This window comes from Pyrgilauda ruficollis, unplaced genomic scaffold (genome assembly GCF_017590135.1).
Source record: "Pyrgilauda ruficollis isolate IOZ18807 unplaced genomic scaffold, ASM1759013v1 scaffold42, whole genome shotgun sequence".
NCBI classification, from domain to species: Eukaryota; Metazoa; Chordata; class Aves; order Passeriformes; family Passeridae; genus Pyrgilauda; species Pyrgilauda ruficollis.
Genome location: NW_024525712.1, coordinates 725644 through 753511, shown reverse-complemented (window position 1 = coordinate 753511; position 27868 = coordinate 725644). Strand labels below are relative to the sequence as shown.

The following is a 27868-nucleotide window of genomic DNA, read 5'->3' as shown; positions in this document are numbered from 1 at the left end:
CAAACCTGAGTTGTGCATCAAGCTGTTCACGTGAGATATGTGTTAGAAGATTCTTCTTGGTCTGAAGTTGTTGGCAGCTGTGTGCATATGAGTGAAACTACAAAACTCGCTCCATTTGGCAGATTTGGGGATTTCACTTTTATGTATAAGCAGATTCACCTGAGTGATGTGTTGCTGGTAATTGTGGAAACTTTCTAGTGCAAAGTTGTATTATGTCTTTTGCACAATGAACAGATTTGCCATAAAATAAGGTACTTTTGTTTTACATGCTTTTCAGTTCTGTGTGGTACATATCTTATCCTGAATATGTGAAATATAACTTCATCTGCTTTTCTCTCCTAATTTCTGGGCTCTATTTCCATGGTATTTTATAACAAGTGAACGAGTGTCACAATCTTCACATGAAATTTATTTGCTTACAACTGTTCTGTTTTAGAGCACTGATTACTCCATAATTATGTAAGCTCTATATAAGCCTAGTTTGTGCAGCTGCTTTTTAATCAGTAAACATACAAGTTTCTTGGCCTCTTCCCCATGCATTCCACTGTCTTTGAAAACAAAAAATGACGTGTTTCTCTGCTTACTATTCAGTCCTTGTATAGATTTTCTGATTGCTTTTGTGATGCTTGGTGTTGGAAACTGAGACAGTGCGAAGCTGTGGGTTTGAGAATGAATTCCAAATTAGGTTTTGGCCATACAGTGGTTACTTATCTAGGTGTACTGGCAACAATAGGACAGTGGTGGCTCTGTGTTGGTCCTAGCGACAGGCCTAGAAGGGGTGTGTTGTTCTCTACAGTGATGCATGTGCACACACAACACATCAGCTGTCTGTGCTTAAAAGTGAGTTGCCTCCATAGTGAGCCAGTTATAGTGTGTTAGTGACTATATTTTAGTCTGTTATTTCCCTTTTTCAAGGGGGGATGTAAGATTAGTTCTCAAAGATTAAATGTTCTGACTGCCATACTGTGATAACAGGCCTATGAAAATACTTAGAAGATTTTCCTTTTGCTGTTTTCCTCTGGTGACCACTGACTTCTGATTCACAGTGGTTTTGTCTGGGATAGGGAGTCTTTGGCATGTCTCAAAACTAGTCCTCTGCTGTCCCATTTTGTTAATTCATAGGTTGAACAGTGTATATAAACTACTTGTTTTGAGATTTTTGGCAGTATCATTTTGTACAAATACAGTTCACAAACTGTTATAACTTCCTGGTTTCTCAGTCTTAAAATGAATAGCTGAACAGTAATAACAGCTCTATATTGTTACTCAGAAAATATTAATTAATAAGCTTATCTGTTCTGTCCCTTACAGACAAACGGAGCCGGCATCTTGGTGCTGATGGTGTCTATTTAGATGACCTCACTGACATGGATCCAGAAGTTGCTGCACTTTATTTCCCCAAAAAGTATAAGTATTTTTCTTGTATTTTTACTTCTTAAAGAGCTCTTTTTACCTTCCTTATTTAGATCAAACTCTTTATTGCCAATCAGATAAGATGTCTTTTTCAGGGTTCAAGCAGAGATGAAGGCAGAAGGAAAGTAAAATTTTGTTAGGGAGGAATATTAGAACTTTTGGAAGGTGCTGCATTTGGATTTGAGAAAAATACATGCAGCTGGTTTTCTGTTTTGGTCAATTAATCATCATATATTGATTGTGGATGGTTATGTAATATACACTGATGTTTGTGAGACTCACATGTTCTGGGGGAGCAGTTGGCCTTGGGATATATTTATCCCCATGTCCTGACATACTACCATAAAGAACACATCTTACTGTTAACACTGTTAGCAGAAAATTATTGGTCTAATGTTGCTTTACTGTGGTTGATTCATCTATAAATATGAATGAGGAGAAAGTAATTTTTGGAAGATGCATTGACAGAGTTATATATGAAAATACTGCACCCTGAACATACAACTTCTAACTTGTTCTGATCTTTACTGGAGCCTCTTGCAACATTTATAGTTCTCTTTCAACATATACTCTAGTCACTTGATGAAAGTCATTGAGCAACAACTAAAGTAGTTTGTATACTTTATTTTTCTTTTTTTACTTGCTTAAACTCAGCTGCTGTAATATTAGCATTTCAATAAAGCTGAGAAGGATTAGTTATATGGGGAAAATGTTGCCTTGAAAATTTCTTTCTCAAATGCATTCATTTAAATCTGAAGTGGAAAGCAGAGTTTGATCAGCTTGAACTTTGTAATATTAATCTCATCAGATTTTAAGTGGGTATAATGATTTATTGTTTCTGAAAATTTTAATCCTAGTAGTTTACATGTAGAGTGTTTTATTTTTATATACATGACACATAAATACACAAACATACACATTATTTGTTTGGATTTAGCTATCAGTATATATAGTTAATATAAATGAAATAATAAACTTACATGCTTATTCTTGTTCCTGTGTGGGAATAGTTCTACTAGTATAAACTCTGCTTATTGTATCATTATTTTGTCTACTAAGACTATACAGTTTACTGTTTTATTTTCCTAGCTCTTATAAATAAGTGAAGCTATAATTATACATGCCTAGTTTAGACAAGTAAGTAGAAGCAATCTAATATTGGAGGGCACACAAGGCCTATATTACTTTGTTTTGTTTTGCTGTAAAATTTAAACAAAGGTGTTTTTGTTTTTCTTTTTTTTTTCCTAAGCTTGTACTTGTTAAAGGGAGTGAATTTGGGGATGAACACATGAAAACTGAATTCCTGATTTTTCTTTGGCAGTGGGGATAATGCCCAAAGCAAGAGCACGGCCGAGGTGGGGCCGCGGCCGGCCAGCCACTCTCCGCAGTCTGTCGGGAGCTCAGGTGTTGACAGTGGGGCTGAGAGCACCTCGGATGGAATTCGGGATTTGCCCTCCATTGCCATTTCTCTCTGCGGAGGCCTTACTGAGAACAAAGAGATAACCAAAGGTACAGGATGACTGTGTGAATTGCAGACGTGTGCTGGCAGCTGGGCTTGAGCTTCCCAGCCTGAGGCTGCAGAACCCTCCTGTGGCTGTGCTCAGCACTGGGTTGAGAAGATAAATATGGCCATGTAATGATGAACTTCCTAGAACTTCTCATGATTTTTAACACATTTGAGCAATCCACTACATATGAAAATTTTTGGAAGTATTTTATTGGTATTTTTGCTTCCTGACAGTACTATGTTTTGTATCACAGTAATGTTAATGGTACTTTTGCCACTTAGTACAGTATATAGCTAGGAAATTCACAGCTGTTAGTCAGGAGTGAAAAAGATGGTCCATAAATGGGGACATGAGGAGAAGGAGTTGAAAAATTCAACCTGACTCCTGCCCTACCTCCAGTTTCTTGTGTAACTTTTAGATAAATCACAGTGCTTTGTGCCTTAAACTTCCAGTGGCATAATGTGAAAATAAATGTGTTAACACTTGCACTTTCTGCAGTAATGTGGTGTCATAAAATCATATGAGCCTGATGCTACACTGACTGCTGCTCACAAGCTACTTATTAAAATGTTTCAAATATCCTGTGATTTATTTGAGTCATACTGTCATCTGAATCACTTGTAAATTACATAATTTTTCTAAAAGGAGGTTTTCCTCCCTCACAGTTCACTGAGCTTTCACTTTAGGTTGTATTTTGAAAGGAAAAACATCCAGAAACAAAGAAACCCTCATCTTCTGAGACTGAGAGTCTGTGAAAAACTTCCTTCCATATTGCAGTTAAATCTTGGCACCCTTGTAATGAAGGTGAAACCAATGTGTCTGAGAGGTGCTGAGAGGTTTAAGTTGGCCCATCCCAGGCATCTATAAATGCATGCTTTACAAATGTAACTTCTTTCCCCCACAGAAGAGTTCTTAGAACATGCAGTAACATATCAGCAGTTTGTGGACAATCCTGCTATCATTGATGACCCTAACCTTGTGGTTAAGATTGGAAATAAGTAAGTATATTTCAGAAAAAAAATCAGTGTTGTAACAAAGACGCTTCTTTGTCACTTCAGTGCATTACATCAGTATAACTATAGCTGAATAACTATAGCTGAAAACCAGGTTTTGAATGTTTGTAGCTTGGATTCATCCAGAAAGAGTTAACTCCCTGTTGAATTCAGGTCCTTCTAGTTACCTTTACTCCTCTGAATTGAAAGTGAAGAGCAGTTTCAGATGACCTATTACTGACACAGTTTGAATTTCAAGAAGCTGTTATTAAATGCTAATAGTATTCACATTCAGTTGACAGAGTAAAAATGAAATATGATGTGAACTTGCTAAGGCTTGCCCTGGGCCAGTTTGAATAATTAATATTTACAGGGATACATCAGTCTGCTTCCAGTCACTCAGTACAAAGCAATTTTTTTGTATATACTGAATATTTTGCTAAAATGCCTCTGTGGAAACATTGCTTTTCAGGACTTGTCAAACTTCACCCACTGAGTATGAGACTTCCGTTTCTGCAAGGCTAAGACATTATTTTGTATGTTTGTACTGCTGGCAGCAGGGCAGTGCTGTGGTCTAAGCCAGATGCAGCTTTTTGTGGTGTTCTTTAACTTGAGAGTACCTTGCAAACAGAGGAGAGATCATGTCTTTGTGCTGCGCTTAGAGAGGTTTGGCTGCCCTTGGTCACAGACATGGCTCATGCAAGGCTGATGTACCAGGTGATAGTTTTTCTGGTGGATGCTGCAGCCTCATACTTGACCTCAGCTCTCTGTGGTCTGGAGTGAGTCATTCATTGCTTCCCTGACATTGTTCTCTGAATCTGTTGGTAGTATTTATCTGCCTGCTGAATGTATTGGGAAGAGAGGAGATCTTAGTGAGGATCTTAAATGTCATATATTCTCTTAATGTCATGTGAACTTCATCTTCCCTAGACAATGGATACTGTAACTGTCCTAATGTCTGCAACAAGGGTTGAGCCATGTTCAGTGTATAATAGCAAGAGCTTGAGATCCTACAGACCCTAAGTTTTAGGTGGTTCCTTGATGGAAAAACAGTTAAAAAAGCTTGTAAAAATGTGGCTTATTTTGTGATAAAGAGGAATAAGGACTGGATGGATACAGCTGGAGAGTTGCAGTCAACAGCTCTGTCCAGATGGAAGCTGGTATCCCTGAGGGCTCTGTCCTGGGGACTGGTGTTCTTCAATGTCTTTGTCAATGACAGACAGTGGGACCAAGTGCACCCTCAGCACGTTTGCAATTGACACAAAGCTGAGTGGTGCAGTGGAATCAACAGAAGGAAGTGATACTATCCAGAGAGACCTGGTCAAACTTGAGGAAAGGGCCCACAAGAAACTCATGAAATTCAAGAAGTTAAAATGCAAAGTGCTGCAGCTGGTTTGGAGCAATCCCAGATATGAGTGTAGGCTGGGAGATCAACTCATTGAGAGCAGCCCTGTAGAGAAGAACTTGGGGGTTCTGGTGAACGAAAATCTGAATGTGAGCCAAGAGTGTGTGTTTGCAGCCCAGAAAGGCAGACATGTCCTGGGCTGCATCCAAAGCAGCAGGGGCAGGTCGAGGGAAGGGATTCTGCCCCTCTGCTCTGGTGACACCCCACCTGCAGTGCTGCACCCAGCCCTGGGGTCTCCAGCACAGGATGGACGTGGACCTGTTGGAGCAAGTTCAGTGAAGGGACATAAAGGTGATCAGAGGGCTGGAGTGCCTCTCCTCTGAGGATAGGCTGAGAGAGTTGGGGTTCAGCCTGGAAAAGAGAAGGCTCTGAGGAGACTTCATTGCAGCTTTTTAGTACTTTAAGGGGACTTAGAAAAAAGAGGGAGAGCAACCTTTTATATGGTAGTAGTGATAAGATACTGGGGAGCAGTTTTAGATGAAAAAAGGAGAGGTCTAGATTAGATGTTAGGAGGAATTCCTTATTACTGTAAGGATGGTGAGTTACTGAAACAGATTGTCCTGGGAAGTGGTGGATGTCCCTGGAAGTGCTTAAGGCCAGGTTGCATGGGGCCCTGAGCAGCCTGATGTAGTGGAAGGTGTCCCTGCCCAAGGCAGGTGAGTTGGAACTAGATGATCTTTAAGGTCCCTTCCATCCCAACCATTCTGTGATTCTATGATGACTTGAGTAATGTGTGACAAACATCCTTTCTACTCAAGGCCTAGTTTCTCTTCCATACCCTGAAAAATGTATGTGGTAAATACCTGTGAACATTCTGTGGAATAAGATGGGTCTGTTATTACTAGTGCAGGTCAGAGTTTGACCTGTGCTTCATGGCTTTAACCTGCCAGGTGGTGAATACCAGGTAGATTGTGAATTGGGACTTCGGGATTACAAAATGCTGTAATTGTCTCCCTTGCTTGCCCAGGTACTACAACTGGACGACAGCTGGTCCCCTTCTGCTGGCAATGCAGGCATTCCAGAAACCTTTGCCAAAGGTGAGATTGAACATGAAGGCTGGTAAAAGGATGAGTTTTAAAATGGTGCCACTGATGAAGGGAGGGAAATGGGTTGTTGTAAAAGAGAATCTGCACATCAGTAAAATCTACCCACATATAACCATTCATCTATCTTATGTTATGGCCTAAATAAGGACTAAGTTTGGTCTGTGAATAGGGTTTGTTTGCTAGGCTAAAGTTATTACAACTATTTTGAAGTAGGAAAACTTTTTTTACTTTATTAATATGGACTTTAAACATAAATTACATTGACCCATGTTAGTGTTTGCTGTAGCTGCACACTAGGTGTTTGCTTTCTGTTTCATACGTATACTCCATATATTATTAAATAAATATCAATAACCTCAGTGAAACCTGAGTTTAAATACTAGACGAGGAAGGCCTACAGCTTGCTAGCTTTTTGTTTCTCAGTTGGGTGTTCACAACCCAGGTAGGTAGTACCAGATAGCTCTATTGACTGTGTGACAATAGTGTGTGTTGGCTTATATAAATGTGCTGAAGAAGCTAGTTCAGTGCTGCGTGACCTGGTGCCACGTAGGTGCTCATGACAGAAATACTGTAAATGTGTTAAAGAATTACTGTAAATGTGTATAAAGAAGTAGTATCACCACTATCCCTATTTTGTGTCCTGGTTAGACATGGATTTAATAAATTTTTGAACCTATGCTTTCCTCCTGCCATTTGCAGCACTTCACATATCTTTGGGATTGTTCTGTGTGAATTCAAAGGTTATCTCTGTTGCCATCACAGTGGACTAAAAATTTCTCTAAAGCCCAGAATACTCTCTGCCAGTGTTTCTTAGTGCCACATTACCTCTATGTGCAGTCATGTGCAGCTGCATGGTACCATCACAGTATAAAATTAATTGAGCCTAAAAATCCCAAGTATCTGGTAAACATTGCTTGAATTTCAAAGATGTCACAGAGCCAGATGTTTTATGCATTACTGCAAATGTTGTGGTAATTATCAAAGGCGGGATTCATCCCATGGAACTCAAATGCCCACAGAAGGTGCATAGTTATCCTACTCTGTATTTGTTGGGTGATCACACAGTGTGATTCAGACCTTGGTAGGTGCCTCTTGGGTCTTCAGTGGCAATAAAAATAATGTAAGGTAACTGCATTTTAAATTAAACACTTCAAAGCCTGAGCCAGATGTCTTGGGTTTTGCCTGGGATGGGTAAATGGAAAGAAGTGCTATAAAATATTTTTCCATAATGTTACAGCAGATGGCAATTCTTTCAACAGCTTTATATTTATGTCATTATTCATATAGGTTATCAGTTGAGAAAAATCTTCTATGAGTGGATAATTCAATGTGCTTGGGTTTTTTTAATGGTTAATTTAATATGAATGCTGATAACTTTCTTGAGAGTGCAGTTTTAATTTAGTGGAGAAGCCAATATTTATAGTTTGAACAATCTGTATGTTTGGAAAGGTTTACTTGGTTTACAGTACCTCTGAAACTAAAATGGCTCATTTATGTTACCAGTCATCCTACTGGTTTTCTTCATGACTTGTTACTTAGAGTTTTGATTTGCTGTAGTAATGAGGTTAAGGAATTGAAATACTAAGATATTTTAATAATAGACAGTTTATGGAGTGTTTGAAAATGGGTGGTTTTGCAAAAAAAATTACTGATGTACTGTAAAATACACTTTTATGTGCACATCTAATTGTAAGCATATGAATTCCCCCACTAAAAGTCTATAGGATATCGACTTGAAGTTATTGACATGTTTGAGAATCTCCTTCAATTGTTGTTGTTGTTCTCCATTGTGGCACTCCATTCTCCATAGCTCCATCTGCTCCCTGTTTTTCTTATTTTGTTTGAAAAACTCAACTTTATTCTTCTGTCCTTTCTTTTTTTCTAATATGTTTTAGATAATATAGTGAAGAAAATCTATGGAAAAACTGAGAAAAGGGATCCATTGTGCCACACATTGTCTGAACACAGTCTCCTCTTAACTGCTAAAAGTTCTTAGTTTTTAAAATTTCTTTAAAAATCATTAATCAACATCACAGCTTTCTTTTGGTGACCTTACTTGCAATGGAAGCTATCAACTCAGAAATACAGTGTCCAAGCTGTTCTAGGGTGTAACAAGCCTAGTGGCCATTTTTACCTTAACATTTTCCTGTTCCATCTCTTGCTTCTCTCTGAGTGAAAGAATTCAGCTCCCCTTGTTACAATGCATAAGGCTCCAGTCATTATGGATTGAAAGAAACTTTTCTACTGGTGTCTAGTGTGTAGAACCAATGTAAAGTAGAAAAGGTTTATAAAAGAAACTATGCTAACATTTTCAGTCAAGTTCATAGCATGATTATTCATAAACTCATAACTCATAAACTCTTAAGAGTTAGTAACTTCTTTACTTTTTGCTAAGCTGGTGATTAAATACAAACTTTGTAAATAACTCTCTTGCATGTCAGTTTGTTGCTATTTTGCATGATGCCTTCAGGAAGTGATTTTTTTTTTTTATAATTTTTTAAATTGTATTATTTGTACTAAATAACTTAGAAATAGCAGATTCTCCATTTTAGACCTTATACTAACATCTCTTTATGCTTTTTTTTCTTCTTTGATTTAATTTCTTTTTCATTTTCCTTTTAAAAATACCATAAGTATTCATGCTTAAGTTACTTCAAAGCAGCTCTGGATACCATTAGATTTTGCTTTAGTAGAATTTATGGTCCACAGACAGTATGTTTACTTTTATTCTATTTATTATCAGTTAAAATTGTGTGTTTGGCACTTTTTCATTTATGTATGTCAGATTGTCCTTTATTTTGGGCCTTTTTTATGTTACCATCCATTTATCACAGGCAACTGTGGAATCTATAATGAGGGACAAGATGCCAAAGAAAGGTGGAAGATGGTGGTTTTCCTGGCGAGGGAGGAACAGCACTATTAAAGAGGTAAGTTTAAGAAGCAAGCAGAGTTTCCTTCTGCTTGCAGTGAGAGGGCTGGGTATCTGCACACTCATCCCTCAGAACTTCAGAGGGTAACTTGGTACTCAGTTTGACTGAGGATGTACACATTAAACGTGGTCTGAGGTCTGGTTTGTTCAGCTTTGGACCAGACCCTACCTGAAACATTTGCCTGAAGAGTTTAGGTTTATTTTCATTACACAGATCTGAGGCAGTAGTATCTAATGTATTAAATCACTGTTTGGAAACCTAGAATCAGAGTTGTGCCACTAATTTAAAGCTTTCACTCAGATTACCTACCTCTCAGCATCTTTCTTTTGATGGTCAAAGAGCAGACGTATTCATGAGTATAGTGAGCTGTAAAACTAAGCAAAACCTAAGATGGCAAACTGACTCTATATATTTGTTTTAAAGTATTTTTCAGTTTATTTCAGAGCATTATAAGTTTGTGATAACAACCTTAAAGTCATGAATGAACATTAGAAAAAAACACAGCTTTATATGAAATATTGTTGGCTAGTAAAACCTCTTCATATTAATTTATACTTCTGAAGCGTTAGTACTTGAGGGGAGAAAATTACTTTTAATACAATTTTATGGTTGTGCCTCTGTCAAGAACTTCTTTAACCTTGCATGAGATAACCATTGTACTGACATGTGGGTATGTGTGGGTTTCAGAGCATGAGATTTTAGTTTTATAGTTGTTTGAAGTTTTCAGAATTTTCTCTGGAAGTACTTGATTATCTCTTGAGCTGTGGTGACTTTAAATGGAACTGTGTAAAGCAGAACTATTCACTATTTAAAAATCTTGTGGAATGACTTTGGTAGTGTTCAGCATCTATCAAGATAAAAGCAGTTTAGAAAGTTTTACTGGATTTAAGATTTGAATGATCCTCTGAAAGGTAATTTGTGGGTTTTTTTCCTTCTCCCAAGTCATACTTTGCTTTCTCAGGTGAAATCTAGCTATTTGAGGTGTATGAACTAAGTAGCTATGGAGGTGGTTCCAGAACTTCAACAGTACTAAATGTTAAACCTGGTATTTCTCTACTTCTTCCCTGCAAACCTAAATCTTAATTATTGTTCTGAGTTTTATAGTTGCAGTTTTTAGTTCTTTGTACTGCCTTTATTCTTTAAGGGTTTTATTTTGCTTATGAACAAAGGAGACAAACACCTGTTGATTTTTACCAAGTCTGTACAAGTCAGAATTTGATTTTCAAATATTTTTCTAAAAACATCTTTCTGCTCAACAGGAGATGCACAGCTACTCATACTTGTATTTTTACAGGAAACAAAGCCAGAGCAAGGTATGAGTGAGAGTGGACTTACAGAAGAATCTTCACAGATGAGCAGGGCAAACAGGTACCCCCGAAATCATCTGTACCTGGAACAAGCAATAGTGATCATTTAAAAATGAAAGCAAGTTACCTCAGCTATTAGAAGAAAGAAGTACTGTGTCATTGAAATACTTTAAATTTGTTACTCATTGCACCACAGAAGTGCAAATAGGAGGCCCCTACCCATGGCAGGGCTACAGAACTTGTGGGTGCCCTCTGGCATATCTGTGGTTTGGCTGGCAGCTCTGGGACTCACATTCCAGCTCCTTGGAAACACGCTGTAATTGGAGCAGTTCTCCAAAGCTACATGTATTTCTCTAGTGTTTTTAAGGGAACATCATAGATGAACCCAAGCTGTTGTCAGATCCCTGTTGCTTAAAATTTTTTATTTATTTGGATTTATGGCCTGGCAAATTAATTAGTTCCTGCATATTTTGGAAAGTTAAGGGATTTTCCAGAGTGTTTTTCACATGCAGTAGTCATGGTTTTCTGTTGCTTCTTTCCAGGATTGCAGAAGTCTCTTCCTTCTTGTGCCTCTAATGAATCACACTGTATAGCCAGAATCTCACCTTGGAGGGTTCCATGACATGGGTTTTAGCTTGCTTTAGAGGGATGAGTTAGCCAAGGACAGCTCTCCTACCTTGTCCCTTTTCTGTGCATATACATCTTAATGTAGAGACATCTTGTTTGGACTGGCTGCAGTTACAGCTGAAAAGGACCAGATTCAAATATGCTTTATGCTCATTAAATGAGGTTCAGGGGTCGCCCTTCTGAAACAAAAAGCTCTCATTCTTTCTGGTGGTCAGCAGTTGCAGTCCAGGCAAATGTGCTGGAAGGAGGATTCCTCATTCTGTAGGAGATTAGCTGTTGTCTCCGTTGATTCTCCGAGATTGAGAATATTGGAAAAGGCTGATTTTCCTTTTAAAGAATGGCAAGTGTCATAGAGGTCTGTTTCTTACATGGTTTTTTAAAAATAAGGTTTAAAGTTGGATTAAGAGTTCAAGAAGACTAGATTCTGAAATTGGTATTCTTTGTTTAAATTTTAACTGGCATTAGAAATCTCTCATTAAAAATTTATTGTTTGCAAGCAAAATATGACAGGTGGGATATTGAGTAAAGCTTTTGAGATCACATGTCACAATGAATAAGATAGGCTTTTAAATGTTGCTAGTCATGACATGCAGTACCTTGATATTGGGTCAAGACTACCAAACATCAAACCTCTAGATGATTGAAATAAAAGGCCAAATACTGATTGTTTTAAAGATCATATTTGTAGGATCTGAAAGAGTTTTAACTTACACCTAAAGTGATAGGTTTTTTTACTGTAGGAAAACATTCTTTCTGAAGAAGAATAACCTTAAGAAGTTTCTAAAAAATGGTTGTAGGAGAACAAAAATAATTATTCCACTGTGTATTTAAACAGAATATTGTGAGGGAGCTCAGGTTTTATGACTTTTCATCATTGTATTCTGAACAGGGTAATCCCGCAATTCCCGGAAATGAGTAATCCTCTTATCTGAAGCTGCTCATTGAAAGAACAGGAAGAGTTATTTTCTATAATAAAACTTCCATAACCTGCATTTTTTTTAAAATTAATTTTTAAATTCTTTGGAGGAGGAGAGAAGAGGGACATAGAAAGCCAGCATAACAAGTGCCTCTTTCTTCTTTTGAGAACAGAGGATTTTTTTTGTAGTTATATCATCTAATGGGTATTATTTTTGTATAATGAGATTTTTGAGTTAATATAATACATTAATTTATATTCATTAAATTTAAGTAATGAAACTGCTGTTATAGCCATTCACTTACCTGTAACAATCCAGGTTTGAATAATGGGGAATGTGTGAATGAAAGTTTGGTACTTCATTGATATATTAAAACTCCTGATGTGAATGACCTCCTGTGAGACAGTACTTGGTCGCAGAGAATCAATGACTTATTTGGTGACTCACTGTTAATGTATTTTTAATGGCTACTGAGAATGCATTTACGGGCATGATAACATCATTTTCTGTGTGTGCAATGTTCCAGAATAAAAGATGAATCTTCTTCAAGCGATGAAGACCCTAGAGCTGCCAAACAAAACCTCGGGTCATTACAAACCAACTCCAGTCATCTCTCATTATTGTCTGGAATTAGTTACAAAAAATCACTTCGACTCACTTCTGACCAACTTGTGAGTTAATTTTACATCCTTGTCCTGAAATGGCATTTCTAATACAACATAAACCTTTACTGTTATTCAGGCTTCAAAGCTTAATTAGCTCTTACGTCTTGCATTTAATTCTCTCTCATTATATCTTTCAAAAAAGCCTTTTCCCTTCTTTTTCTGTATTAAACATGAATTGTTGTTCCTTGCAGCAAGTGCTGGGGTTTGGAAGTGGGATTTCATTTAGAAAAATATCAAATTCCAAATTGTGTATTTGTCACCTGAGTAAGTGTATTGGAACCACATCCTTCCTTGTAGCATGTGAAATGTGTATATGTTAACAGGTGTCTCTTCTTTCTCCTTCCTCTCTTTTCCTTTTCTCTCATTTATAGGCAGATAGGCATATTTTACATAAGTAGAGTTTTCTGTTAGTAACTTCTGAAAGAGCTGCTTGTGAATTTATAATGAGGCCAGGCTATTGATTTCTTTGGAGCTTATTAATTTATTTGAAGCCAATTCTCTTCACCTCTGTGGCAGAGGTGTTTTGGCTAATGATGACAAAACTGTTGCAGTTTTGCATTTTGTACATTTCAATTTGATCTGGAAAAATGGGCTACTATAGGGAAATACTTCTTGTCATCTTAGGTACAGATAATTAATTTTCTGAAGGAAACCCACATAAGGCATACAGCATTTAACAGCCCATCACTCACTGCCTAGATAATTTTTAAGAAACGCAGTTTTTCCCAAGAGACAGATGAGATGTGTTGGTTATATTCTGTTGGAAAGAGAGAGCAGGGGTTACACAAATAAAGTGGGACTTTATGGTTTCAGAAACCTTGCAGAAATTAGCTGAAGTTAAACCTGCTCTCAAATTGGTTTCTTGATGAAACAGCGGATGAGATTCATCAGTTACCCATGAGTTCTGTATTCTCACCTCCTTTACACTTTTTAACTAACTGAAAAGTTGCAATGGAAGATAACGAAGGAAAAGATATACTAAGAGTATGAAATTCCTACAGGTCTTGGGAAAATGAACAGCTAGGTTCTCAAATAGAATCAAATCAGTCGCCTCTTGTCCCACATGTTGCTAAGTGGCACAGGAGACAGTGAAGGGCAGCAAAGTGGGAGAATTAAAGATAGTGTAGGCTGAAGGGTAAAAGTTCATGTGATGTAAAAGGTTAGTTATTGTACAAAAGAGATAAAATACTGTAGGACACAAATCCCCCCAGAAGAGGTCATAATTACAGTTTATGGAACTTCTTGTTACTCACATTTCTCTCTGTATATGTATTCACCTTTCAAAGTGGGAAATGCCCATAGATGGTCCCCATTCCATCATTTGTTACTGTTTATGTGAACGTTTGGGGATTTTTTTTTTTAAATTTACCTGATTGTGAAACATAATTTTTTTGTTTATTTGTTTTGTTCAGTTCTGTTCTATAAATCAGTGCCTAATAGACACCACACAGGGTAAACCTTTGCTGTTGTTATTTAGAATACCTCCACTGAAAGTAATAAAATTCAGTGTGACCAAATTGGGTTGACTGGTTGTATGCCAGGTGCCCAGCCAAGCCACTCTGTCACTCCTCAGTGGGACAGGGGAGAGAACATAAGGTCAATAAGCAAAGAGAAAAACAAGAATATTCTCTGCTTCCCACCAGTGAGGGATGCTCAGCCACTTCCCAGAAAGCAGGGCTTCAGTTCTGGGAGGCAAACACTGTAAAATAACAAATGTCTCTTGTTCCTCCTTCTTTATTAATTTTTATCTCTAAGCTGATGTTGTATGGTGTGGAATACCCCTCTGATTAATTTGGATTATCTGGCCTGTGTCCCCTCCCAGGATTCTGCCCACCCCCAGCTCCTTGATGGGGGAGTAGTGTTGGAGAGACAGTGCTGGTGCTGTGCCAGCACTGCTCAGCAGTACCCAAAACACCAACACCTCTCCAGCTGCCAGTGCAAAGCACAGCTCTCTGAGCACGGCTGTAGGGAAACAAACTCCAGCTCAGGCAGAACTAATGCAATTTCCACCCCATTTCATACCATTTGTATCACACTCATGTCCCACATAATTGATCTATCTTCTAACTGTACCATTGTATTTATTTCTCATTATTGAAATCCCTCCTTACCCACAGGTTCAACTTTATTGCATTCTTAAACCATGTCTATACCAAACATAAATTTCATTAACTACTGTTCTGTCCTTTCATAGATACATATTACTTTCCCATTCCATGGGCTTCCTCTACCCTTCCAAATCCATGACTTGGGCTCCATTGCATCAGAATGGGTGGTCAGGACAGGAGAGCAGCACACCTGATTGTTGGCACCGACACTGGTCCAGCTCAGGTTATCATTTGCATTTCCCTTGCTCCTTGCAAAATTCATTCTTCGTCAGTTCATGTCATTGCTGTTACTTTGCTTCCTGCAGCATACAGTTTACACCACAGATTATTTTTCCCCCACGTCAAATCTCCCTGAGGCACATACTGGTTCTCCCTATCCTTCTGAATTCCCCCCCAAGTGCACTCTGGTCTTTGGGCAAAAACAATCCCACAAATGGATTTGATTTTATGGGAGGAGAAATCCACACCATCTTCCCCAGCCAAATACACCAAAGCAATGCTCATGTGCAGCTTTTACACTGTGTCCATTTCACATGCTTAGTTTGTTGATCACCTTGCTGATAATGTCTTGCAGAAAAGCTTAAAGCTCAAGAATGGCCCCAATGATGTGACCTTTAGTGTTACAACCCAGTATCAAGGCACTTGCCGCTGTGAAGGCACCATTTACCTATGGAATTGGGATGATAAAGTTGTTATTTCTGATATTGATGGAACAATCACACGGTGAGTTCATGACCAGGGAGAGACTTTATATACGAGGATTTTCCTCTTTAGTTTAAAGGAAAACATAATTAACAAGGAGTGTTAATCACAGAATCTTCATATACAAGTGTTTTGGAATGTTTTGTTTCTTGGTTTTGGTTTTTTTTTTGTTTTAATTTTTTTTTAATTTTTAAATTTGGGTATCAAACAATACAACAATCTTTAGTTGAATTCTTAATTTAATAGACACATGCCATATGTGCCCATCGTTTGTCACCTGTTGGTGTTTCATGATAGTATTTACAGCAGTATTGGAGGACGTTCTGCAAAATCCTGACCTTCTTGTTGCATCACACTCATGAAGTAGGTAGTAATTAAAAGGAGTAATTAAATATGAGGGAGTAATTAAAAAGAAGAAATATGTGAATTTTGTTTTAAATGGCATTCCTGGGGCATTCCAGTGTTAGGCATTATTACTTAGAAGACTAGACTCCAAAATCAATGTCAGAACTAGAATCTGGTTGAAAGTTTCAGATTAGTACTTTGGGTAAAAGTCATAATTTTGGAGTGACCAAAATGATTCACTGACTTGCTGATTTCTATTTATTTAGTGTATTTAACACTAGGGAAAACAATAGTGTGTGTAATAGGGAAAGCATGAAATAAAAATACATTGAAATAAAAAGCATTTTCTTTTGAAGTGCGATGTTTAATTTGTTTTGAAATTAATTTCTTTCAAAATCAAACTTAGCTGTATCTAATTAGGAAAAAGAACAGGGAAAAATAATTTTCAAGAGCAATCTGAGGGAAATTAAAATACTTGATTTAAACTGAAATTCTCTCCTTGTGATTTATCCATTGCATGTCAAACTTCTCATTTGATGCCAATGTAAATTAGCATCTCTCCCCACTTTGCTTTCTTAAGCTTCAATGAAGTGAGCAGAGGGATCTATTCTCTCTGCTATTGATCTGCCCAGAGTTACTGAATCACTTCACCTTACAATGCCAGTGCAAATCCATCCTAAGCCACTGCCTGGTATTTCTTCCTCTAAGATGCAAGTTATTCAGGGTGTGGACTTCTTGCTGTGTATCTGCACAGTGCTTTGTCAAGCAAGATGCTCATTTGCACTATTTGTTATTATAGTGTAAATATTTTTCTATCATATAAAGCTGGAAATACATTGAAGTCAGAATGAATATTTCAAAATAGTTTACACCTGATGAATTCCTGGCTTAATGTGGAGAACTTGGTTTGAAGTGAGCTAAAATGTGACTTATTTCATACTTTCAATTTCCCATAAATGTCCATTATGGGTAGGTTTGCTTTATTTGGAAAACATTTAACATAAACCTCAAAAATTACGCTTAGCATTGGTGGGCTCCTATAGGGCTGAGTGATGCTTGTGTGCTGTGACTTGTGTATTACCTTTTGGGGCACAAGCTTATCCATCTTGGGGCACAGCAGCAATTTAAATAACATGGCCAAGGATGAGCATGTCAGTCTATCTAGAAAAAAGGGAAATAAACGAATTCTCTTCTGGTGACAATCAGTCCTTACAGAATACCTTCTTTTCATTTGCAGCTTCCAAGTAAGTTAGTGGGATTTGTATTAGACTTGATTGTTATTATAAGTATGGGATTTTTTCAGCTCAGTTATATTGTTTTTCCTTTATTCAGGTCAGATACTTTAGGTCATATTTTGCCAACTCTTGGCAAAGACTGGACACACCAAGGGATTGCCAAGTTGTACCATAAAGTGAGCCAGTGAGTATTCAATAAATCTCTTAATGTGTCTGTGGCTTGTGTTTTTCTGTGGCCTGTTATTATTTTTACTTGTGTGTAAAAATTTAAATTTCTCTAGGCTTCTCTTAATCTATAAGGGTGACAATTTCATCAATATCTTCTTGCTTTAGTGATGCTTACACAGTGTAAATGACTCCTGCATGATATGCTGAGCAAAACCTGCTCTGTGATAACAAAAGCAAAAGCCCCCTATCTGTGAGTTCTTCTTTTATTGCAAGAATGCTAGCTTTTCTTATATATTATTTAAATTACCATGAATGTGTGAAGAGCCTCTGGTACACATCACAGCTCTCCTCTTAGTTAATCTGATTTGTCCTGTGTACTAGAGATTTGCTAAGGTTCGTTTATTGCTTTTTGTTTTACGTGGATGATGAATTATAAATTACAGATATTGGAATCTAAATTAGGCCAGAGACACTTCTCTGCATGTTAGACAAACGTGTTCACAGAAAAGACAGGACAGTCTGGGAATTCACATGCTGAGTTTTATGTATAACCTCTGCATTACATCTGGTGAAAATGTTAATTAATTTTTTTAATTGCAGTTGTTATTTCTGTGCCTGCCAGCATTATCAGTTGTTAGGGCTTTGATGATCATAAACAGGGGAAGAAATAGATTTGAGTCATGTTGGTTTTCAAATTACTGAGTTAATTATGTTGTGGCTAGATATTAACAGCTGAACACCATATAAATGCTTAATAGATAGATCTAATGACCATGCGTGTGCTGAATACAGTATTTCTTTATTTTATGAAAATCAACTTTTTAATAGGAAGTGGAATGTAAGCTGGTATTAAGTTGAACTAATATCAGATAGGATTCTGTTGTAATGTGAGCAGAATCAACTGTTCACAGGCAACCTGTGACTTATGCCAAAACTTTCATTTCAGTGTCAAGTTAAAGATTACTTCTCATACTGTGTTTTGAAGCTCAAGTTGTTCCAGCTTGAGAAAATACGTTATTGCTGGACATCTTTTTTTGAAGAGACCTGAGAGGCAGGAATGCAACACTGTTAATACAACAAGGGCCAATATACCATTGTCTGCTTCATGCCAGTGTTTTCCTCTTGGCAGATGTCTTTCCAGTTAATTCTAAGGACAATGGTTCCACCACCCAGAGGTGGAAAGATAACCATAAGGAGTCATAAGTCCTGAGAGGAGCAGAGATAAATGAGTTCTCTTTAGGTGTAATCACTAAATGCAGCGGGGCTAGATGTGTTTTAATTATCCAGTTTTCTGGCATAAATGTTTTTACTCCTTTTAAATTAAGTCTGGGTTAAACATACTATTTAACAGCCATGATTTGATTCATTTAAAAGTAAACCCTCAAAATTATTACTATCTAAACACCTACTTTATTTTTACAGTAGTTTCTTCTTTTATATCTGCTCACAGAAATGGATATAAATTTTTGTACTGCTCAGCACGAGCTATTGGAATGGCAGGCATGACTAGAGGATACTTGCACTGGGTCAATGAAAGAGGAACTGTGCTGCCTCAGGGGCCAGTTTTGCTGAGTCCAAGCAGCCTATTCTCAGCTCTTCACAGGTAATGCAATTTTGTTTTTACAGAGAAGGAAACAAAGGTTGGTGGAGGCTGAATGATCAGCTTTTTTAAGTGGAAGTGCTTGAAATAATTAAGAATTTTTTTTTTTTTTAACGTATTGGTGCAAAATTTAATTAAGAAGAAATTTTGTTAGTGAAAGACCAAAATTGAGTAGTTACACAATATCTGGTTTTGCCTAGTTTATATCTTAGATTTATATTAAGGCCCAGCCGTGGTCACTGTTTACCAGTAGGTACTGCTTGGTGACTTCATGTGTTTAATGTCGTATGTTCATATTTAGCTATGGAAGAAATGTGGACATTTTCATAGCAATCACTCTTGTCTTTACCTGTAAGGTATTCATTGGCATAAGTATATTTTTGTGGAAAGTTATTTCTTGATAGGTTTTGAAGAAATTAATGTGAAAATTAAATGAACTTTTTATATGCCTGAGTGCACTGTGGGATTCTGTGAGGACAATGTTATCTTTTGTAGGTGTTGAACTGTGGTGAGTGAATAATAACAGCACAGATTATGAATACTGTACCTTCTGCCTAATTCAGTGAAGCATGTCAAGTGATTGCTGAAAATATTTTAAGCTGTTAAAAGCTGCTGTGACAAGATATATTTCATTAGAATTTTTAATGGAAGGTTGTTCAGATGTTCTCCTGATTGAGTGACATGCTACAGGCTGTCTTACCAGTCACGTTCTAAATATAAGAAACAGTGGAAATATTAGAGTGCACTTCTCAGACTGATTAAGTAATAAATGCAGTGAAAGGTAGTTACTGTTATCTTATGCTCCTTGTATCTAGAAATACCTTTAAAATAAAACTCCTTTTGGTATCTTGTTTAGACTAAGGAATGCCCATCTTGCAGTGTACACTATTGTAACTGCTGAGGTGTGTGGGCAATAAATGACTTCACTGTTTTATCTGTAAATTTAATCCTTGTAGGTTTGAGATCAGGTGTATGTGAGACTGAGGAAAGGTGGTTTTATTCATCTTTTGCACATTCTCAGGCATTGATTTATACATGGATCTGCTGTTACAAAAGGCTGCTTTACTCTGATAAAGCTTCTGTTCTATTCACATCTTCCTTGACATTTGTGTTGGTACTAGGATCTTGGATTCTGAGCTTCTTAAGTGTTTTTGTGTCATGCTGGCATCTTTCTATGTTATGGGAACTCCAGACTCTGCCACCTGTTCAGTCCTCTTGCCAAGAGAAGCTGTTGTGAAAAGGCTTTTGCCCAGAGATGAGATAACTCCTGTGTTCATTAATGAATTCTCTATTCTGCAAAAAGCAGCTGAAGAGAAATAGAAGATTCCTTAACTTTTGCTAATTAGCAGTGGTGGAGAACCTGACTGTAATTCTGTTTTAACAGGCTGAGGTTCTTCTAGCACATACGGTGATTGCAATCTTTTAAAAATAAAATTTCCAAAAAAGCACCATAAACAGTGAGGGCTAATATAATCTCTGAATCATTCTGCAGCTCTCAGGAGGCAGTTTACTTGGTAAGAGTTCATGTCTCATAAGGATTGATTTAGCAGCTACTCCAGTATCCTTGCTCAGTAGCCATCATTGTAATGTAGGCTTCAATAGAAGTTACCTTGTTTCAGAGGATTTATTTACAGTGCCCATTATTTAAGCTTGGGAATACTGTTTTGTCTTCATGGGCAATGTGACTTCTAAAAGATTTATTGGAGAAGGGTGGATTCTATGCAGTAGTATCTAGCTAAGTGAAAATGTTGAATAAAGAAGATAACATGGTTTGTGGTGTATTTCATGTGTACTTATTCAGCTTCCCTTTTTTATCTTTTCAGGGAGGTCATAGAAAAGAAGCCAGAAAAATTTAAAGTTCAATGTTTGACAGACATCAAGAATTTGTTTTATCCTAACACAGAGCCCTTTTATGCTGCTTTTGGAAACAGACCTGCTGTAAGTAATAGCTGAATTTATTTCTATTGCAGAGAACAGAAACGTTGCATTGCTGTTATTTCATGGTTCTGTTAGAAGATTTAAATGAGAATTAGGAACATTTTATTAGGCCCTGTACACAAGAAAGTATTACGATTCTTTCTCAAAAATACCATGATGTAGGATTCAGAGAGGGAAGAGCAGCAAAGTAACTAGGTTATATCTGCATAAATTAGCAGTTAAGCTTGTGTAGAAACAGTGATCTCATTTTAATCCACACAGATACAGTGTCAGTGAGATAACTGTGGGCAGACAGAAAATATTTCAGATTAATATTGGTGGGACTTACACTTCTCTAAGTACACTCAAAAAAAAGACCTGCAATGTCCCATCAAAATCAAAAGGTTCTACTTTGTATGGAAAGTGATATATTTGACATAGAAAAGGAAAGACGGATCTCTGTCACCCACTGGAAGACTGAATAATTGGGCTGTAGAAGACTCCTGCCCTGGACCAAAGAATGCTGGTATGCATCTAGAGAAGGAAACAGTCTCATGGGCTTGGGCTGAGGGGGGACCCTGGCATGTGATTATCCCTTCTTTTAAAGCATTACATCAGAGGTTACAGAGGTCCTCATTATCCCATTGCTGTATTGAATTGTTTTATTATAGGCAGCTTAGTTTCCATTATCAAGGCACCTTTAAACATATGATTATGAAATAACATTTTAAAAACTTCTGTAATGTTGTATTACAGATAATAACTACCTCTAGTTCAATTTTTTTTGAACCTCAGGGAAACATGCATTAAAATAATGATTTTATTTCAATAATATTTCAAGTCAAACAGTAAGTTACTGTTTCTAAAGTAATTATTGGTAGCTCACTCCCATGCTTGCTGCCAGAGTGCAGGCTTCAGGTGTGCAATGTGCCACGGGTTTTGTATAGCTCAGGATCACAGATTTCTCAGTTTTCTGCTCTGGATTTTCTGTTGTTTTTCTGGTTTGTTTTTTTTTTGGAAGCTGGTTTCTGTTGTTGTTGTTTTGTTATGTTTTTTGTTTGGATTGTTTTTTCCAAGAACAAACTCAGAGAAATTTCTGTACACATGGGTGTTGCAGGTGTGGACTGCTATGATGCCGCATTCTTGAAGTGACTGCTCTTCACTTTTGTTCAGTTACTTGATTTTTTTGAACAGTCTTTACAATATAGAAATAAAAATAAACTTTTTGGCTTCATTAAAAATCCAGTTTTTCACCATCTTGGCTTTTAAAACCATGATTTATATTAGCAAAACGGAAATTGGTTTTGCTCTGATCTTCTGGGAGATATTTTTAACTTTGGTTTTGTCAACCTTTTCTGCAGCGCAGATCAAAACTTATTTATTGTTTTCTTCAACAATCTGAATTTTGTAGAAGACATTCTTAATTCTGACTTCTAATTCTACTTTCCATATTTGTACCTGCATTACCTGCTGGGGCTCACTGCTCCTGTTTTGGCATGTATTTCTTGCTTTCCCCTCTTTCCCCCTTGTTCTGACATGGAGTATGCCATATGAATATCCACAAATCTGAACTCAGGAGCTAAGTGATGGCTTTAGTATAGACATATTATGAATTTTGTGACCTTGTCTTTAAATAATTCCTGTTTTATGTGTCAGTTACATTTTAACCTCTGTACACTGTTGTAACATACTTGGTACAATGCACACAGGACATTAATGTGCTCTTACACCAAATGTCATTAGTTCTCTACTGAATGTTATTATTGTGTCAAGGGAAGTTATTGAAAAAATGAACATGATTTTGATTAACAGATTAAACTGAAGTAGCAAACTTCTTATCTAGCAGGAAATTGTCTGTTTCATGAACATTTCTTTAGATTGACCTCATTTGTAACATAATGGAGAGTTTCAGGCACAGACTAAGTACGTAAATTTAGTACCAGTTCTGTGTAAATATGTTCTTTTCTGTAATGTATTACAGCAAGATTACAGATGATTTTGCAAAGGCAAAGAATCATGAATTTTCTTTTTTTATATTCTTTTTAGGATGTTTATTCATACAAACAAGTGGGGGTTTCTTTAAACAGGATATTTACAGTTAACCCTAAAGGAGAACTTATACAAGAGCATGCAAAGACAAACATCTCATCGTAAGTAATCTCTTATCCCTAACACTTCATGGATTAAATTAATTTACTGTAATTTACGACTCAAGTTGCCCAAAGATCCATTCAATTTTAGTAATTAAAGATTCTTTAGTTCTTAATACTTCAAACTAAACAAAAAAAGATTTAGAATAAAATTCAGACTTTCCACTTCCCTTCAGTTAAACTGACAAAAAGAATTTTTTTTGTATTTAGTATAATAAATTACATCTACTTTAGTCATGTGAAAGATTTAAAAGTGGATGATTTAGTCTGCATAAAAATGAGACTCACTAGTTTGCTGACATCATCTGCCTTTTCCTGGCCTTTTCAAAATTTCCTTTTCCTGGATCTCCTATCTAGAAGAGCCAGAAAACAAAAATCTGAAGAAAGGGTCAAGTGCTTCCAGAAGATGTTTAGGCACTGGTAACCCCAAACACTGGAATAGCTTTTAGTAATGTTAAGTGTTGGTGTCCTTAATTGAAGGGGAGCCATATATGTATAAAATATGAATAATCAGTTGAACAGGGATCTGCTTGAGCCAAGCTGGACAGAAATGGAGAAGCAGAATGTGGTGCTTGAATATTTTAGCAGATGATCTGGGTGTAAAATGGCATCTGTTTCTCACTAGGTAAGTATCACTTGTTAGAATGAATGGATTAGAATGAATTTCTTATCCTAACTGTGAATCCTTTCTGGAAGCTGGGCACCAAAATTAAATTTAATTTCATTCCTTGGAGGAGGATGACTTGTCCACTTTGTCTGTTTGTAAATGTAGTCATGCCTTAGTGGTTGGGACATTTAAAAAGTTCAAAATAAGATGATCTGAAATGGTTCAGCATTCTTTTTTTTTTTTATTTTTTCCAGCTATGTCAGACTCTGTGAAGTGGTAGATCACATTTTTCCTTTGCTGAAAAGAAGTCATTCTTCAGACTTCCCTTGTTCTGACACCTACAGCCAGTTCACCTACTGGAGAGAACCTCTGCCACCATTTGAAACTCAGGATGTACATCCAGCCTCATCTTAACTCCATCTCCAAATTGTTGGTCTCACCTCAAAGAATGGGTTGGCTTGTGTTGAAAGGACACCACTTGGCTTTTGCTGTTGACAGTTCAGTTGGAATCTGTGAAGCTGTGAGCATTGTATTCTTCTGTTGTGAACAAACTTAGGAATGCTTTTTCATACTTAGGTTTGCAGACAAGAGGAATCTTGTTAGGAATAGGAGTTGCTTTTCTAGGTCCTCTCCTAGCTCCTCAAATTTTGCCATGCACTTTGATTATATAAGGTCAATAAAAGTGCAGTGATGTTGGGGTTGCAGGTAAGCATGCCATAAGGTGGTAAAGTGATTCCACATCTGTTCTGCATCACTGAAGCCATCGTCCATCCTGTCAGAACCCCTTGCCAGTAAGGGAGCTGAAGGTGCTCACCATTCCTGACATTATCTGGTGACACAGACAGGGATTGCAATCTGTATATCAAAACCCTTCTCTCTGAAGGAGCAAATGATTCTTCCCCTCTCCCCTTGCTTGACCAACAACTGTTTGTTTAAAGTTAATTGCTGGTCTAGATCCTCAGCAGATGTAAATCAGTGTAGCTGTTAAAACCACTTGAGCTGTGTTTGATTTATTCCAGCCTGTTTTGACATGGGACATTTCTGAGGAAATAAATTAGGTGTATTCTAAATAGAAAGTAAATGAAATAGGATGGCCAGATTCTTCCAGTGTTTCTCAGTTTGAGAATTGCCATACTTCAGGAGTAGCTTTTTGGATCAAGCTTAAGTGTTCAAGTGGAAGATACAGGCCACTGTGGATAATGCCCACCTTACTGAAGTGGGTGATTTTCAGTAAACACATCTTTTCCACACACAGTGTGCTGAGGTTGAAGATTTTTTACTGAGCCAAAAATAGTAAGGATTTTTTAAAAATGGAAAGGTTTTGTTTGAAATATTATTTTGGTTAAAATGTGAATTTTGATGCTGGTGAATGATGCATCTCAGGTTTTTACTGTATGGATTTTTTTGCTTTGTTTTGTATCATAAAGAATGGATACTTTTAGTGCAATTTACTCTCCTTTAAGATAATGAAATCTCCTCTTTTTTCTTTTTTTTTTTTTCTTATTTATCCAGACACAAGCTGTAGATACTGCTTTTGACAGCCTTAAGACTGAACTGTGTGCACTAAAAGCAATACTGTGGATCAGTTGATAACATTTTCCAAATGGTCTGCCTTCACACAATGTGGTACTTAAAATATGGACTCCAAGTGCCCAAATGCCAAATGATTTCAAATGTGTTATAGATAGGAAAGAATTCTTTTTTTCCTTTTGGAATATACTGAAAAGTCTAATTGTTCTCTGAAATGCTGAAAATGGCATCATGGGCTTCTGTGTACATTGAATTTCAGTATGACTACACTGGTGGTTCACAAGCTGTGGTCTCTGCCAGCTTGTGATCTGAGGCTATGGTAAATGTTTTGCAGCTGCTTTGTAGTGTTTTCACTTAAGAGTTTAATAACAGGAAGGCAGAGTGGTCCAGGAGAAATTTTAAGATGTGATTATAGTTGGTTACCCAGAAATTTGGAAATGGCTGGTCTGTATCACATTTCTTTTGTAACAACAAATTCTGTTTTTGCATGTCAAGAGTGATAGCAGTGTAGATAGGATGGTAACTCTCTGGTAGGGGTTTTCTGAGTTTTACTACTGAAGACTTTATCTGGGGTCTTAGTGGGCCAATTTGTGATTTCTCTGTGCCTTCAATAGTAATGAGAACAAGTGCAATGCTTTACATAGCTGCAGTGTGCAGTGGAGAGCCCTCCCTAAGTCTTCCTTTCACATGAACATTGCTGCTTCAGGAAAGGTAAATACCTGCTTTGGATATATCAGGATTAGATACAAAGAGGAAGAAATGAGTGTTTGACAACCCAGAACTGATTGTGTTCTTTTGAAAGGTTAAAGAAAATGCAAATATCTTTTTACTTCAAGGTGTAAGAAATATGGGATGGATTTTCTGAAAGACAATCAGTGGGGATTGCAGGTTGCCAAACTGAGATGGTTGCATCTCTAAATACAGACACACTTTCCTTTAATTGTCTATTAATACGTGTCATTAATGATTGTATAAATGGACAGATGTACTAGCTGCATACTATTTAAATTCAGTTTTGGAAAAGGCCTGTTTCAAGCTATTTATTATGTAAAATATATAAAATAAAACCAACCCTTCTCTTCAGTGAGAGGCTGTCAGTTTTATGGTTTTTTTATCCTTAACAGTAGTTAAATCTGTTTTCCCAAGAGGGTACACACAGCAACTCCCACCAGAAAAGTAGGTCCCACCAGAAAAATAGTTCCTCCACAATTAAAGCCTGTGATATATTTATTTATAACTTGATAAATAGGCAATCCAGGGTTGTTTGTTGCCTTTAGTATTTAAAACCAAATGATAATGTGAATGAGGAACTGTTTTAATTGTCAGATTGTGGCCACAGTGCAGTGCTGGTACAGATAACCCTGAGGTGCTGCAGAATCTGTCCCAGAGTTTTTCAAGATTTGGTCAAACAGGGTTATGGCTGACTTGATCTAGTGTTGGTATCCATCTGCTTTAAGGCTGAAGTTGGACTGCGTGACCTCCAGGGGTCCCTTCTGACCAACTTTTCTGTGATTCTGTCACTTTCAGCGCTTCGCTTCTGAGTTGCTGCATCCTCCTTTGTATCTGAAATTGAAATATAGCTGAACACTGTCAGGAATGTATGTTGCTGTAACTTTTATCAAATTTACTGACAAAAAAAACACTTACATGAAAATCAAGTGTTTCACCTGCTAGAAACATCACCATACTTTTCCAGAACGTATAAGACATTTTGATTTGGCAGCTGAATAATTTTAGCATAATATTTAAACTGCTTTGTTAATTCATGTAGAAGAAAAAGATGTGGTTAAAAAAATTTCTACTCTTTCTGTGAAAGAAAAAGATCAACCTTGCTTGCAGTGTAATGCTGGTTTTTGTTACAGAAAGAATACATTAACATAAGTATGCAGACACATTAAGTCACAGTAAATTCTAGTCATACAATACACAGAAACTGGAATATGCACCAGTGAGGAGTGACTAATGTTTATTTTCTTGATGCTGATGACCACACCACTCTAGCTGGGTCATGGGAGGGAAAGAATGTTGTACTTGTGTCATTAGTTATACTGTAGATAAAATGTTACTGCTGTAATTTGGGAAGGAGGAGAAAGAGGTATTGGGTATTTTTTATTTGTGGATATGGTTTGTTATTATTTGAAAGCCTATTTATATACAGTGTTTACTCTGTATATGTATGTGCTACTGCAGTGATGAAAATAGTTTTAACACTTCATGTTGATCTGCTGAATGCAACAAGAGTAGAAATATATATTGTAATAAAGGTGAAAATAAATTTTTTCCTGACTTTTCTATTTTTCTGTGTTCTTTGATAATGGCAGAGTGCTTTTGCAGAACTTCTGAACCTGTAAAGCATGGCTTTTGTATCTCCCGTCTCCACTGCCTGTTTCTTACTGGGGCTATCCAGTGTAACTTACATTATTTTTGCTGTTCAGCTGCAGTGTTTTGCCCAAAGCCTTTTAAATCTCAAAGAGTTTACTGAGGGAGATGGGGCCAGCATCTGGGCTCTGGCTGTTTTGGGACATGGGAACAGCACCTTGGAGCCAAGAGCAACCAGACAGGAACTGGAGCAAATTGGAGCAGTCAGGAATCCTACCCCAGCCCAGAATTTTTTGAATCTTCCTTTTGTCTAATTCCTAGTGTGACCTAAGCAAAAGCTGTCCATCTGTTTTGAATGGGGATGTTGTCATCCATCC

At 37.1% G+C, this 27868-nt stretch overlaps 1 protein-coding gene across 7 annotated transcripts in view; it reads left to right on the top strand.

Annotated features, from left to right (window-relative positions):
• Positions 1-27451, top strand: part of LPIN1 (lipin 1) — an 82445-nt gene extending 54994 nt beyond the window's left edge. For 5 of the 7 annotated variants that reach the window (XM_041477893.1, XM_041477892.1, XM_041477894.1 and 2 more), the window contains 13 exons: positions 1312-1405; positions 2735-2922; positions 3826-3919; positions 6286-6355; positions 9199-9291; positions 10589-10662; positions 12672-12816; positions 15493-15641; positions 17298-17384; positions 18819-18971; positions 20792-20906; positions 22932-23035; positions 23897-27451. In XM_041477893.1, coding sequence (XP_041333827.1) covers positions 1312-1405; positions 2735-2922; positions 3826-3919; positions 6286-6355; positions 9199-9291; positions 10589-10662; positions 12672-12816; positions 15493-15641; positions 17298-17384; positions 18819-18971; positions 20792-20906; positions 22932-23035; positions 23897-24056 — 1526 coding nt within the window. In that variant the 3' untranslated portion in view covers positions 24057-27451. Of the gene's footprint in view, positions 1-1311; positions 1406-2734; positions 2923-3825; positions 3920-6285; positions 6356-9198; positions 9292-10588; positions 10663-12671; positions 12817-15492; positions 15642-17297; positions 17385-18790; positions 18972-20791; positions 20907-22931; positions 23036-23896 lie in introns of those variants that run through there. The other 2 variants (XR_005955995.1, XM_041477898.1) reach the window with 2 other exon arrangements.
• Positions 27452-27868: the final 417 nt, after the last annotated feature.